Raw genomic sequence first — 14595 nt, forward strand, 5'->3', positions numbered from 1 at the left:
TACGGTTTGACAGGTATTCACACCAACCCAAACAAACTGTACCAATGGGGTAAACGCTCACGGGTTCGGTTCTCTTTAATATGTGCTTCTCACTCTTAGGGGTTTTGCTGTTGGTTTCCCCCATTGAGGCTCCTCCTATGGACATACTAATAAAACTGGAGTTATGCCTTAGATATCGTCTGTTTTTGCTGCCCCCAAGTGGCCAAAGAAATCAGTTAATACAGGTTTAAAAGAAAAAGGAAAAACATGAAGAGGGCACTATTTGGACACTCCATACCCTCCGCCCACCTAACACCGCTCGTGAACCATATTTTATTTATCCCCGTGGGGAAATTGCTTTGCAACACAATCACAAACACAAGGCATTTCCTTATAATATCAGAAAAGTTCCCACTAGATGCACGCGTACCCATACACATACCTCGCACAAAAAGCACAGGGGATAAGGTGTTAAAGCTAATATATATGAGGGTGTAGGCTATATGTGCTATATAAGTTTAGGTTAGGTTTTACATTTAGGTTGGTCTGTGTGGTGTCAGTTTACGCTTAACTGACAACCAAGATTTACAGTAGGGCTGGATGATCTAAACTAATTATACCATCGCAGATGTAATCAGTACTCTGGCAACATCTAAGAGAGTAATATCATGCTGTTGTATACACTTTCTCAACATGTGCCATAATAAGTCTTAAAGGCTGTGGTCAACATCTCACCTGTGGAAACTAACAACCGTGTAACTGAATCATTTTGGATGGGGAAAATGATCTCTCCTCTGCTATGTAATGAAGCTGTGAGGTGTTTCTTCCAGCTCTGCACACGCAGGTATCTCTCTCACTCTCTGCTGCAGGTTGGCTGACTCTTTACCTGCTGTATTTCTCTTGAAAATGACATCTCAGGATATTTACTGTTTGCCTAATGAGCCTCGCAGAGGGAAACCTAAACCTTCATTAAATCTTTAGGCCGTCTGGTCATCGTGTGTGTGTGTGTGTGTGTGTGTGTGTGTGTGTGTGGGTTTGTGTTCTCCAATAACAAAACTAGTGAGAGTGTCTCTAGGCAATTTGGATGATGTGGCTATTTTGCCATTCAGGGAAAACAAGCAGGACACAGTCAAGCCTTGCTAAATAGTCACATTGAATGCTGTTTCATTTCCAAGAATCAATATGGGACTGAAATGATCCAGCGTTTTACTACCACCACCTCTATGTAGTAATGAGAATATAAATTCCTAGCTCCTGGAGAATAACACAGCCTTGCTGTGTGGTTTAGCTTTTGGTTTCCAGAATTTATCGGTCCTATCCAGTACACCTGTTGAGAGCGTGTCACATGCAGCAGTCGTCATGGTGACGGCACTGTCAGATACCTGAGTTGGGTGCTGCCGGGGAGCCAAGGCAGAGTAGAGCCAACCTGCTGGGGGGTAGACTGGGTGAACGGTGCAGAGGACACAGAGGACAGACGCTCTTTATCTTCATCATGCCGAGAAAAAGTGATTTGGCTAAAATAGAAGAAGGTGAGTTGTAGGTAATGATAATGGTCATAATGGTGATAGATAAATAGAGGGTGTATCCTTTTGGGAAAGTGCTTCTTTTGTATCAAAGCAAATTTGTAAGAATAATTTGTGTTTTAAAGTGCACTTTACTTTGTAAATATGAACATACCATGGAGAACACTTGGTGGACAAACCAAGATGTCCACCCTCTCAGTAAAGAGTGTTGAACGCATGTCGTCATGTCTGAGCTAGCATTTCTGTAACTCAATGCAGTCTCTCATTCAGCATTTCTTTCATTGGTCTTCTAGAAAAGCATATTACTGAAGTTTACTTCCCATGTTCTAAGACAAATCGACATTCCACTACAGCAGTTGTTATAAGACATTTTAAACCATGTGATTTTAACAAAGGTTACTAATGATAACTTTGGGAGCACAGAAAAAACTACAGCTCCCATGAAAGGAAATTGTGGCAACATTCTCTTCTCTTCTGAAGCTATCTGCAACCCCTATACTCACTCATGGATTCACCTCTTCTGTCTTTTCCCATCATACTGTTGAGATACTTCTGGAGGAAAACCAAGATGTTCCAATTTCATTTTGGCTCTCTGGAGGAGGAGGCCATTCAAAGGACCACCACATGCTGGGGCCATCAAAACCATGAAAGGATATTAATATACTGTGCCTTCTATTGTTGTCTGTCCAACAACTGCTGACTTCACTCATCTACCTGACGGCACATAAAAATGTTATAATTATAGTTAGTTATACAGTTTAAATGACTTGTAAATGACTTCATTTGGACTTCCCACTTCCTTCCCAAAACTTGGGGAAGCTTTTGTTTTGGTGTCAGCAAAGTATTTGAAAATTGGACTTGATGATGGCAAGAGATGAAGGGATCAGCAAAGTAATTAGAGTGTATCCTGTCTGTGACATGAAACCTGAACATAACAATCCACCCACTAATTGTAGACATATTTCAGTATGAACCATGATGGCAGACTGACTGACTCAATACTAACAGCATTACTTTTTTCAGTTGGAAATTTCTTTTTTGTTGAACTTGTTGTAAATCTGATTGTGTTTTTTTTTTTTATGTGTCCTTCCTCAGTTGGGATAGAGGTAGATGGGGATATAAGTGACAGTGACGGTGAGTGGAAAAAACAGCATTTCATGCAACTGATGTAAAAAGAATGATAGTCACAGAGTCACATCTAATAACCAGAATTTCAAGTGCCGTACTGTGTTTCATTTGATCTTAATATCTACAGATGGTGCCACCAAGAAGAGAACAAACAGGAGGCAGGCAGCTGGAAGAGGAGGTGCAAAGGGAAGAGGTAGGGGGAAAAAAACAGCCAGCGAGGATGAAGATGAGGAGGATGAGGAGGATGATGACCCTCCCAAGAGACGCAGGGGAGCAAACAAGAAGAAGCCCACCAAGAATCGTGGCGGCAGCGATGATGATGAGAGCGAGGACGAGGCTCCCAAGAAGAAGCGAGGAGGCGCAGCCAATAAGAAGAAAGGAGGCAAAGTCCAGGACAGTGATGAGGAGGACAGCGATGTGCAGAAAGGAAAGAAGGGAAAGAAGGGAGGAAGAGGAAAGAAAGGAGGGAAGGAGGAGGAGGATAAGAAGGGTAAGAAGGGGGATGCCAAAGGCAAGGAGAAGGGGAAAGATAAGGACAACGACAAGGACAAGAAGAAGAAGAAGAAGAAGGACGGCAGGTAGGCCAGAGGAATTAAAGCTACCAAAGTTTTACTACTGCTGCTAGCGGATTGTGTAGTGCTCATTACACCTCACAATATGAGAATGAACTTGGATGATGCTATTTTTTAAGCCTTTCTTTTTCCAAATATGTGACATTTGTTCATCCTCTTGCCATTAATGGGCTCAGCAAATGTCATGGCATCCAAAACTCATGGAACTCCTGCCAGTATTTTTAAGTAAACAAAGTTGAAGTCTTGTGAGGTGGTGCTACTGGAATGCTCAAGGATAGACCAAAATGAAAACAGTGTATCATCTAGGGAGCATGAACATCCCCAACAAACTTCATTGTGTGTGTATTTAATAAGATCTGTTACTCTGGACCAAAGTGTTGGCCAGACGAACAGATCGAACAACATCTACAACCCCGCTGATAGCAGGCCAAAAAGCTTATTTATGCTAAGAACCATACTTGGAATTAGCTACTTTCCCTTTTGGCGTGTGACACCTCAAAAAAGCAATGTCTACTTATCAACCCTCATCACCATTTGCAGGTTCACAGGTTTTGACCAACCAAGGTAGTTAAGGTTAGCCAAGGTAGTGGCCAGTACAAAATAGCTATTGGATTGATTGTCACCATGCTGTGGTTTGTTTGATATTAATAGATCCCAGAGGATGAATCCTACTGATTTTAGTAATCCCCTGACTTTTCCTATAGCACCATGAATACCTGGAAAACTAAAGACATTCCCATCAACTTCAGATAACCTTTGTGTTTAGTGCTAATTAGCTAATCTTTGAAATTACACAAAGCACCAGCCAAAGTACAGCCTCACAGAGCCACTGGCATGGCTGTAGACAGTCGATCAGAGAAGCATCTAGCTGTAAAGTGAAGTAAATGAACTGCAGTCCATTGTTGTGTGTTTGCACCTCCATCTTTGTTCATGAAATTCCTCTTCACAAACTTGTATTTTTTTTACGACACACTCCCTCCCTCCTTTCTCCGTCTCCATCTGCCTTTTTTCCTCAAGCTCGTCTGATTCCAACTCTGACTCTAATGAGGAGGAGGAGGAGTCCATGTCAGAGGGAGAGATGGCCCGGCTGATGGAGGAGGTGGAGGAGAAAAAGAAACTGATCGCCACCATCAGGAACAAGCCGTGGAGGATGAAGCGGAGGCTCACGCACTTGAAGTAACCTGTTATACCTGACCTGTTTTCCAGCTTCACATAAAAGTTCTTTGCCTCAACCCAGAATCACAGAACCATCATGTGAACATTTTATCTCAGGTCAAAGAGAAAATACAAATATCACTTGGTGAATTGGAAATTTTACATTTTCACGCTATGAAAGTCAGCATGTGTTCACTCACTTTGAATTTTACGTGTGACACAACTTCTCGTCTCAAACGATTAAATGTGCACTTCCCCCAAACTTGCAGTTGCCAAATATTTGAGTCTGAAATCATTACTCATCTGAAAACTTCACATGGAATTAATATTTCTCTTTGTGGCTCTAAATTAAAATCAATGTGTAAAAAAAAAAAAAAAAAAACATGAATCCAGCTCAGTTTAACAGAGATTTATCTCACGCGTGACCTTGTTTCTTCACAGGGAGGCTCAAGCATTTGTGGATAAGTTTGAAGGCGCTTTGGGCAAAGGAAAAGGCAGGAAGTGGTACGCCTACAAAGTGATGATGACAAAGGTGAGACACAACATTCACACTTTCTACATTTTCTCTGCTTTTTGTTGATGTGTGCGTGGGTGTGCTCTTTCTATAATATTCAGTCTTTATGTTTTTGTTGTTTTTATCCCAGAAATGGATCAAGTTCCAGAGGGATTTTGAGAATTTCAGAACAGCCTGTATCCCCTGGGAGAGGAAGATCAAAGAGGTGGAAAGTAAGTTTTGTTTAGGGCACCATTGTATTGTTTCCCAGCAACTCCTAGTGGACAGATGCTGAACTTAAATATCTCCTCAGGTCACTTTGGTTCTTCCGTGGCGTCTTACTTTATCTTCCTGCGCTGGATGTACGGCATGAACCTGGTCCTTTTTGGTTTCACTTTTGGACTGGTGGTCATCCCTGAGGTGAGATGATGTCGTCCTGTTTCTGAATAAAAAACGCTGTAATAAAAACAATTCATATAGCACTTTTCAAAAACAAAGCATTGAACATGTGGTTAAAATAATAAAATTATTTTATTTTCATGAGCCTTGAGGGCCTGATGGTGGGAGGAAAGCATATCTGGAGAGTGATATTTAAAATGTTTAAATTAATTATTTATTTATTTTCCAGGTTCTGATGGGCCTTCCCTATGGGTCTATTCCCAGGAAGACTGTACCCAGAGCAGAGCAGGCCACCGCTCAGGACTACTCTGTCCTCATGGACTTCAACGTCAGTTGCTTATTGTGTCATGCCTTTAAACATGCCAAACTCTCATTGTTTCAGTGCATACAGTTTCGAATGGCATTACAAAGAGTCCAAAAATAAAGAAAATCAGTTCACCTAACCTGTATAATCAGGTTTTCATGTCAGAACATTTCACAGATCATTGGTTAGAAAATAAGCATAAATACTTTTAACCTACTAGAGAAATGAAAGTATGCACATCCAAATTAAACAACCACTAAATGTTTTGAACATCTGTACACCAGAAGATTTCAGCCTGTTGAGAAGACTTTGTTCAGACTCTTAAATTATTGTCGTATGTAGACCTACAATGCAGAAGAAAATTTCGTCTTTTCCCACTTTTTCCAAATAACACAGCTCGCATCTGTTTTCCTCCTGATTATTTTTTAATCTGTCGACCACAACAGCCAGAGGGAGAATTTTACTTCTTAACTGTTTAGCTACAGCTTCCAGATAAGGTGTGACATATTTAGGAGTTTGCGCTTTATGTAATTAAAACCCCACTTTTTTTTTTTCTTTGACATTTATTTAACTAAAATGTTCTCTGCTATGTACACCTGCTTTTTGAGAGTGTCCTGGCTAAAATGGCGGCACATCGATGTTGGGCAAATTAACACACACTAAACTCTAAACTGAGGAAATGACAAATGGAAAAAGTATATAATGCAAACACTTCTCCATGTCTTAGGGCTACTGCAAATATTCAGTCCTGTTCTACGGATATTACAATGACCAGAGGACCATCGGCTTGCTCAAGTTCAGGCTGCCTCTGTCTTACCTCATGGTCGGGATCGGCACCTTCGGCTACAGCCTGATGGTCGTGATCCGCACGTGAGTCTGCAGCAGCATCCAGCTCAGGAGGCTCCATGTGTTTGCTTTTCATTCATTTACTGTCAAATAAGTTACCCAAATATTCTCAGCCAGGCTGCATCAACAACCCCTGAGCATTAACCTTAATACTGTCCTGGGAAAATCATCAAGCTCCATTTTTGAGTATTTGAATAATTGGATTTGGGAAGAAATGCTGTTTGTTTTGATATGATTTCAAGTTTGAAAATGTGACAAAACAAAGGATAACGGAACTTAAAGACATCAGGATTAAAACAGCTGTGCTGTTGCTGGTTAGTGATGCAAATATCGAGATTCATTTCAGTAATGTTTTCTGATGTAATGTCTAAAGAAGGATGTTTTGTTTTTTTCAGAATGGCCAAGAACGCTGATGTCGGTGGTGGAGACGGAGAGGAAGGAGAGTTCACGTTTGCCTGGAAGATGTTCACCAGCTGGGATTACCTCATAGGCAACTCGGAGACCGCTGACAACAAGTACGCCTCCATCACCACTAGTTTCAAGGTAACCATGGCAACCATTTTACAAGAAACATACTTTTGTTCTGTATTTTTCAGTACAGCTGTTGTTCAATTTGAGCTCACTGCCACGCCACTGATGCAGTCAATGACAGGATGAGTGCTCTGCTGACCATAAATCCTCTCTGGTCCTGTTTTGACAAGAACAGGAGTCCATTGTGGATGAGCAGGAGAACCAGAAGGATGAGAACATTCACCTGCGGAGGTTCCTCAGAGTCCTGGCCAACGTCATGATCATCTGCAGCCTCGGCGGCAGCGGCTACCTCATCTACTTCGTGGTGAAGAGGTCTCAGGAGTTCGCCGACAGGGACGACCTCAGCTGGTACGAGAAGAACGAGGTAATGATGTTCAGGTGGTTCTGAATGAAACACTGAAAATGATGTTAATAATGCTGACACTGCAACTTCAGGTACTAGTAGCGGCTGCTAAACTACTGCTAGTAGTGCAGCTAGTGTTACGGTACAACCATTATGCTGTTACCAGGTTTATTGGACGCTGAACAATGGTAACAAAGTCAAATTCAAATGCAAAAGGTCTCCCTGTTGCCTGCTTTCTTACTATAACTACTACTACAAGTAATACTCTTTCTTATAGCCTACTACTACTGCTCACTCTCAACTCAAAGTCCATGTAGTTGCTCGTTCTGGAGCTTTTCCACCATACCACATGGTCACCTATAAACTGTTACCTATAAAGGTCTAGAAAAAAAGGCAGAGTGAGGGAAAAGACTTTCCATCAAAAACTGCTCTAACAATAATAACAGAAAAAAGAAATGTTAAACAACTGAAATAGGAAGACAAATATAGAGAAATAAAATGGTGTTGTCTGTTGTTATTAAATAATTATTTGACATGAAGATGTACTGGTGACTTTGAATGTTTTGGACAGCTGGAGATCATCATGTCTCTGCTGGGTCTGGTGTGTCCTCCTCTGTTTGAGACCATCGCCGAGCTGGAGGACTACCATCCTCGAATTGCCCTCAAATGGCAGCTGGGACGAATCTTTGCCCTCTTCCTGGGAAACCTCTACACCTTTCTGTTCGCCCTGTTTGACGAAGTCAACACCAAGGTATGATAGCAGTGTCTCTGTGTGTGACCCCATTTCCCACAAACGCTCCTGATTGTGAGATAACTTTGTGAAATCCTTCAGACAATGCTGGCACAATGTTGCTCATTTTAATTCATTTTTAACTTCATTTTTGCAGGACCATAAATCTTTGATATTTATTTTACAAAGGGTATGAGTTCTGGCCTGCTTTGTTTTGTTTTGTGGCTCCACCTGGAACCGTTGTCATGTTAACCTTTGATGGATCCTCCACTAGACACTCATATAAAAAGACTGCTGACTTCTTTGTGCCTTGCAGCTGGAACAAGAGGAGTCCATTAAGAACGCCACCATCTGGGCCATGAAGGAGTACTACGAAAACTACACACGTATGGTTAACGACACCGACGCCATCCCACCCCCCATGAATCCTGCTGATGTCATCAGAGGACCCTGTTGGGAGACCGCTGTCGGCATAGTAATGAAATTTAAAAAAAAAAAAAAATTATATGACACAGAGACAATACATTTTAGCCAAAAGTTATGCATTTTCCTTCAGTCACTATTTTGCAAATCATTCATTTCAGAATTATCTTGTTCTTACACTTCTCTCAAGCCAAAGAATCATCGGATTTTCATCGGATTTTCAAACCACTAAAAGTTGTTCAGACAGCAAAAAATCTACACCTACGCTGAGTAATTCTCCAACTGGTTGTTCAAGATTTAAATAAATTGATTTCTTGAGTCTGCTGTTTTGATTTGAAATTAAGTCTCAGTCTTATAGTTCCTAAAAAAGCCTGAAATGGGAACGTGAGAGATGGCATGCTGCTGACAAACTGCGGCACAAACCCTTTTCTCTCTGAATTATCCTGAATTTGTGCTGTTGCAGGAGTTTGTGAAGCTGACGGTGTCGGACATCCAGGTGAGCTACCTGACCATCCTGATTGGTGACTTTGCTAGAGCCGTCATCGTTCGCTTCCTCAACTACTGCTGGTGCTGGGACCTGGAGGCTGGATTTGTAAGTATGCCAGCTGAAGCATTTTGTGGTTCAAATTTATTTTAAATAGTTTACTTGTGTCTAAAGAACAGTCCATCGTTCGTTAAATAGTGAACCTTTTCCCACCTGTGAGTAGCTCCTCCATTTCTGTGAGCGTTGTTGTCTGTATGTACCATTTTTTATCTTACTAGCTGTAAGATAAGCGTGGCTGCGTTCACTGATCAGCACTTGAAGAAGCAATCGCACCACAGATGTTATTCACTTTTTGACCTGCTGTATCAGTAAAAGCACAGATGTTTAACTTTAATGATAGTTCAGTCCCGTTATTGATCCCAGTGAGACATTCCAATGAGTGAACATCCAAAATGTCTGCTGTAAAAAAGGTCTCTGTAGTAAAATGACAGACAAAACTTTATTTTAAACTCCAAGTGTTATTACACCTGTACCTTTTCTTTTGTTTGTACTTTTTAGCTGTTAAATTTGGTTAAATTTCAGACATTCATTTCCCCCTCAGGGTGAAATGTATTAACTTTGGTATAATTTGCATAAATTTGCATCTTTGCATCGATTTTGTATGTAATCAAGCGCGAAACGCTCGCTTCGCGTTGTATGTGAGCATACAGTTAGGGTTAGCAGAGGGGTGTTGCCACAGGTCAAAAGTTTAATTTGTCCAACACTTTTATGACCAAATATTTACAAAACCAAATAAAATTATCATCAGCCTCAATTGTTCTGGCTGAGTATGTGGTAATGGTAGTAACACTTAACTAAGATGGTGAACATGGTAAACATTATACCTGCAAGACATTGTCATTGTGAGCAAGCTGTCTAGCCTCCCCGAACCGCTAGCATGGCTGTAGATTCTCTGTCTTGTTTCATACATTTTATATACAGTATATCATTATTCTTTTTGTCACAGGTCTAACCTGTTAACTTACTTGAAATCTAGTTTTCTATCTACTGACCTGGGACTTATTTAAAGCTAGTTAGGCAATTTATTCATAAGCAATTTTTGTTGTTTTTTGTTGAAATACATCCCGACAACAATCAATAAATCAAATGCTCTGACACAAAAAATTTAAAAAGTCCGGTATCCGTGGCTGTTGCAGGACTGTAAAAAGCATGTCCAATAATTTCATTCAAACCCAATGAAATGGTTGGCTGGCCTGCCTGTCTCCTTACCTATCTGCCCCTGCACATGAAAATGTGTTTTAGGGGAGTGGCTTTTGAGGGAGGCCTGAGAGAAGGGGTTGGGACTTTTAGTTTTTTTTGTGGTGGTAGGATACTTTCAAAATTGAGCTGTCTCATGTTTAACTGCGAGTTAAAAATATGATTAGTAAAGCTTTCAGTAAATAGTAAGTAACCATTGTCTCTGTTCACTTTTAGCCCTCATACGCAGAGTTTGACATCAGTGGTAATGTGCTTGGATTGGTCTTCAATCAAGGAATGATCTGGTACAAATTTTAAATTTATACGTACACGGCACTCACTCAGGTGCCAGTGTGTTCCTGTGTGCGTGTGTGTGAGTTTACATGCATGGGTGCATGTTCTGCATGTGTCCAATGTCACAGAGTAAATCGATTATGTATTACCAATAATACTGCCAGTGTTTGGACTAATTATTTTTCATCATATCTTCTATTGTTCTATTCTATCATGGTGTATGTTGAAAGTGTTTCGATACCCCTAAGGTTAAGAAATTGTGCATTTAATTGTTGTGTATTATTTCCCCAAAATTTCCCCAAAACTCCCTGTGATAACGCTTAACTTGGTTCGTAATTTGACCACAGTTACACCATGTTTCGTGTTGGTAAATATAGGTCTAAACAGCATGTAAAAAGCAAGCATTCATATATAAGATGTTAAACAACATCTGATCACATTACATGATGTCATGTTCTGGTGTACTTCAGGATGGGTGCATTTTATGCTCCTGGATTGGTCGGCATCAACGTGCTCCGCCTCCTCAGCTCAATGTACTATCAGTGTTGGGCTGTAATGGCCACCAACGTCCCCCACGAGAGAGTCTTCAAGGCCTCCAAGTCCAACAACTTCTACATGGGTCTGCTGCTCCTCATCCTCTTCCTCAGTCTGCTACCTGTCGTCTACACCATCATGACCCTTCCACCCTCATTTGACTGCGGCCCCTTCAGGTAACAACACATACAAAAATACCTCAACCAAATAATTAAGTTATAGGAGCATAGTTAGAAGTGAGCATGTGCAAATGCAAACACATGTTGACCGTGCTGATGTTTGCAGCGGGAAGCCGAAAATGTTTGATGTGATCATGGAGACGATCGACCTGGACCTGCCAGCCTTCATGGGGACAATCTTCAGTTATGCAGCCAACCCAGGCCTCATCATACCAGCTGTACTGCTCATGGTGTGAGTGTAGAGAAGAGACAGTGGATAATATGCACACACACTTTGAACCCAAATGATCTATTTGATCTAATCTAAATAAATACTTTTTAGATTTTTTAACCCCATATCTGATTTTAAACATTGAGTTGAATTTGATATTTGAGTTTCTGGTCAGTTTTGTCATGTTAAATCTGTCTTGATTTCATTTAAAAGATGCACATTGCACATGCACACATCTCTGGACTGCAGATACACACACAAATGTATTTACACAAATTATTATTTGTTGTTATAGAGTGTGTCTAAAAAGGCTGCAAAACTCCCCATGTTGTCTTTGCATCCACTAAAAAAAAGACAAATCATGTCATTTGTCCTTTACAGACTGGCCATCTACTATCTGAACTCAGTGTCTGAGGCCTACCAAAACTCCAACATGGAGCTGAAGAAGAAGATGCAGATGGTAAGTAAAGAATAGAAATAAAGTAAAGTACATTGTTCAAAACCTGGAAATGACTTAATAATTGGTCCAAAATACTATTTAATAAAACCAATACAAAGAAGTGCAGCTTATGCTTGCTGCGTGGCTCAAGGGATGCATTGTCTCTCAATTGCTGCAAAACTGATGAGATTCCCAACAGCCTCAGTTGTGCTTTGTATTCACTGCTGAATTAGCAAATGTTAGCATGGTAAAATGTTAACATATCTGCTGTACTTCAGCATGTTGACATTGTCATTGTGAGCATGTTAGCATGCTGACGTTAGCATTTAGCTGAAAGGATCACCAAGTCTAAGCAAAGCCTCTCTGAGCTGCTACTCGTACACAGCGTGTACAGATAATCAGCATTTCCCCCTATTTTAGGTCAAGTATCTCCCTAAAGATACTATTTAATTGAGTTTGGTGATATTATATATTTATCTTAGTGGCAACAAATTCATCATGAAAAGACCAAAACCGTCTTACTTTTGCCTGTGTATCCAAAGCCTGATATATTTTACTCCTCTGTGCCATAGAGCTAAATAATTGTCCAAAGACTATTAAAAACATATCGATGAGCCACACTGTTGCACTGTTTGACATGTTCCTTCATTACCATCAAAACACTTCAGTATATTTTGTCTCAGTCAGTCCTGCTGCTGTAAATACTCACTTGAGCACCAAATACGTAATAATCTGCAACAAATTCACTATTTATACCTGTTTGAGTAATGTTTGCTAAAAAATACAGTGCCTAGCTGTTTTAGACTTCGACAAAAAAAATCAGCTTACTGACCTGTTTGTAGAGTCTGTTTTATGTCTTGAGTGGGAACAACAAGGCTGGGAGAAGTCAGAAAGCACTGAGCGATGGACTAACACATTGTTGGTTTTGGTCTTATTATGGGATTAACAATAAGAGGAATATAGAATATCTCCAGCCGTATCCTTTAAGCACCTTCTTCACATGTATTTAACATAAATAACAACACATTAAACATAACTGTTCTGTTCCTTCTCTTTATTTTCTCACTCTTCATGAATTTTTTCATCATCTCCCCACTTTTCTTTCTGACCACTACCTCTGTCTCTGTCTCCCCCCATCTCTGCGTGTCCAGGCTCGGGATGAGGAGAAAAACCGGAGGAATAACACAGACAGCACCAACCAGGTCATGAAAGACTTGGAGGACCTGCTACCGAACCGATCCCTCGCCCCCCCTGCTCCTCCACCTGAGCCTGGTCAGTAAACACATGAACAGCTGATTGTCCTATGCAGATATATGAAGAAAAAAAATACTAAATGCCTCCATATAAAATATATTATTATGTTTTTAGTATTTAGTTAGTATTAGTATTTAATTTAAGTATTAGAATGAAAAGTGAGAACGGTATCTATTTATCTAATACTGATCCAAAGTTTTTCCCCCATATACCATAATTTAAAAATACCATTCCTCCTGATTACCGTTTTATGTTATGCATTCATTGAGGCATTAATGTTGTGATTTAAAAACTAACATGTCTAAACAGAAAAGACACCAGAGCCAGATGCAAAGCCAATGAAGACCAAGCCCGGGTCTGCCGGTAAAGGCGTTAACCTGCAGAAAGATGTGGCTCTGGCATCACCTAACCCCAACGCTCGAGGGCCAGTGAACCGGCCACCTGGGCCTAGAGGACAAGGACCTATGCCAGGCCAGGGTGCCAGACCGGGCCAAGGCCGTGGGAGAGGGCCCCCTCCGAGATAACAGTGTGAGAAAATCACATTCCTGCAGGCTGTGTTCATCCCTTAGACAATCTGCGTTCATTTCACAGCTGGAGACTTAAATAGGCACAAAGCAAGGTGTTGAGATTGTGGCATTTCAGTTACATTTTACTGTTCATTACTGACATTAACAACAATTTGTCTTGAGTAACTTACAACTCATGAAGGAAGATTGTGTTGTTGGTCCACTCTTTTTTTTTCCAACTTAAGTTGAAAAACGTACGTTATACGTTAACTCACACCACACATTTAAATTGGCCTTTCTGCACGGCCAGAACCTGCGACTTTTATGCTTACACTGTATGGATCAATTGACCGGCCGCAACATGGGGGCTCACAATGAAAGTAAGCACTGAACCCCTTTGTCCAGTGACAATTTCAAAAATATTTCAGAACAATACACAGCTGGTGCAGCAAGATGCAGACATACAGTTTATATATATGTTTTATTATATTAGCCTATATAAGTTCAGTTTCAGTCATGCCTGCCTTTTACTAACCTGTGTGGGACCTTGCTTTTATGTTTACTCTTACATTTACAATAACTTTGAAACCCATGGTATGATTCTGACTTTGCAATAAAGTTTGCAGCAGCTCAGTTTATATCCGTTTTAATATCCAATTTTAAATTGTCTTTTATTAATTTATTTTTGTTGTTTTTGCTTGAAACTTCAGAGAAAAGAGGCAAACCGCAGAGGACTCAAGACGTTTGCTGTTTGTTGGATTTATTGTATTTGATGTTGAGTACTAGCATTTATCATTGTCAGAATCATGATAAACAGTGCCAAGTACAAAAACCGATGCAGCAGAACCAGAGATTTTTTTTTTTATTCCACTTATTCTTCTTTCAAAACCTGGCATCTACATTGTCCACAGTATATCCTAAATGCCGACAGTTCGGTCAGAGATTTGTGTGTGTTATGCTAGTAGCAGCTAATGTAGCCTTGAGCCGCAAGGAAGGGCTACAGAGGTCTGGGAAGATCTCACTTCTTTGTAA

At 40.5% G+C, this 14595-nt stretch overlaps 1 protein-coding gene across 1 annotated transcript; it reads left to right on the forward strand.

Annotated features, from left to right (window-relative positions):
* The first annotated feature begins 1471 nt into the window (after nt 1-1471).
* On the forward strand, nt 1472-14201 carry tmc2a (transmembrane channel-like 2a). The gene is made up of 20 exons (XM_038734552.1): nt 1472-1508; nt 2598-2636; nt 2758-3208; nt 4220-4378; nt 4799-4889; nt 5002-5083; nt 5164-5270; nt 5479-5577; nt 6281-6423; nt 6795-6942; nt 7106-7294; nt 7845-8024; nt 8320-8478; nt 8890-9018; nt 10384-10451; nt 10911-11150; nt 11260-11385; nt 11746-11824; nt 12955-13075; nt 13367-14201. The coding sequence occupies exons 1-20, from the start codon at nt 1472-1474 to the stop codon at nt 13579-13581; spliced, it is 2862 nt and encodes a 953-aa protein (XP_038590480.1). The 3' UTR covers nt 13582-14201.
* Nucleotides 14202-14595: the final 394 nt, after the last annotated feature.

This window comes from Micropterus salmoides, unplaced genomic scaffold (assembly GCF_014851395.1).
Source record: "Micropterus salmoides isolate LMB-PRFRI ecotype aquatic unplaced genomic scaffold, ASM1485139v1 Ms_hic_scaffold_20, whole genome shotgun sequence".
Taxonomy (NCBI): Eukaryota; Metazoa; Chordata; class Actinopteri; order Centrarchiformes; family Centrarchidae; genus Micropterus; species Micropterus salmoides.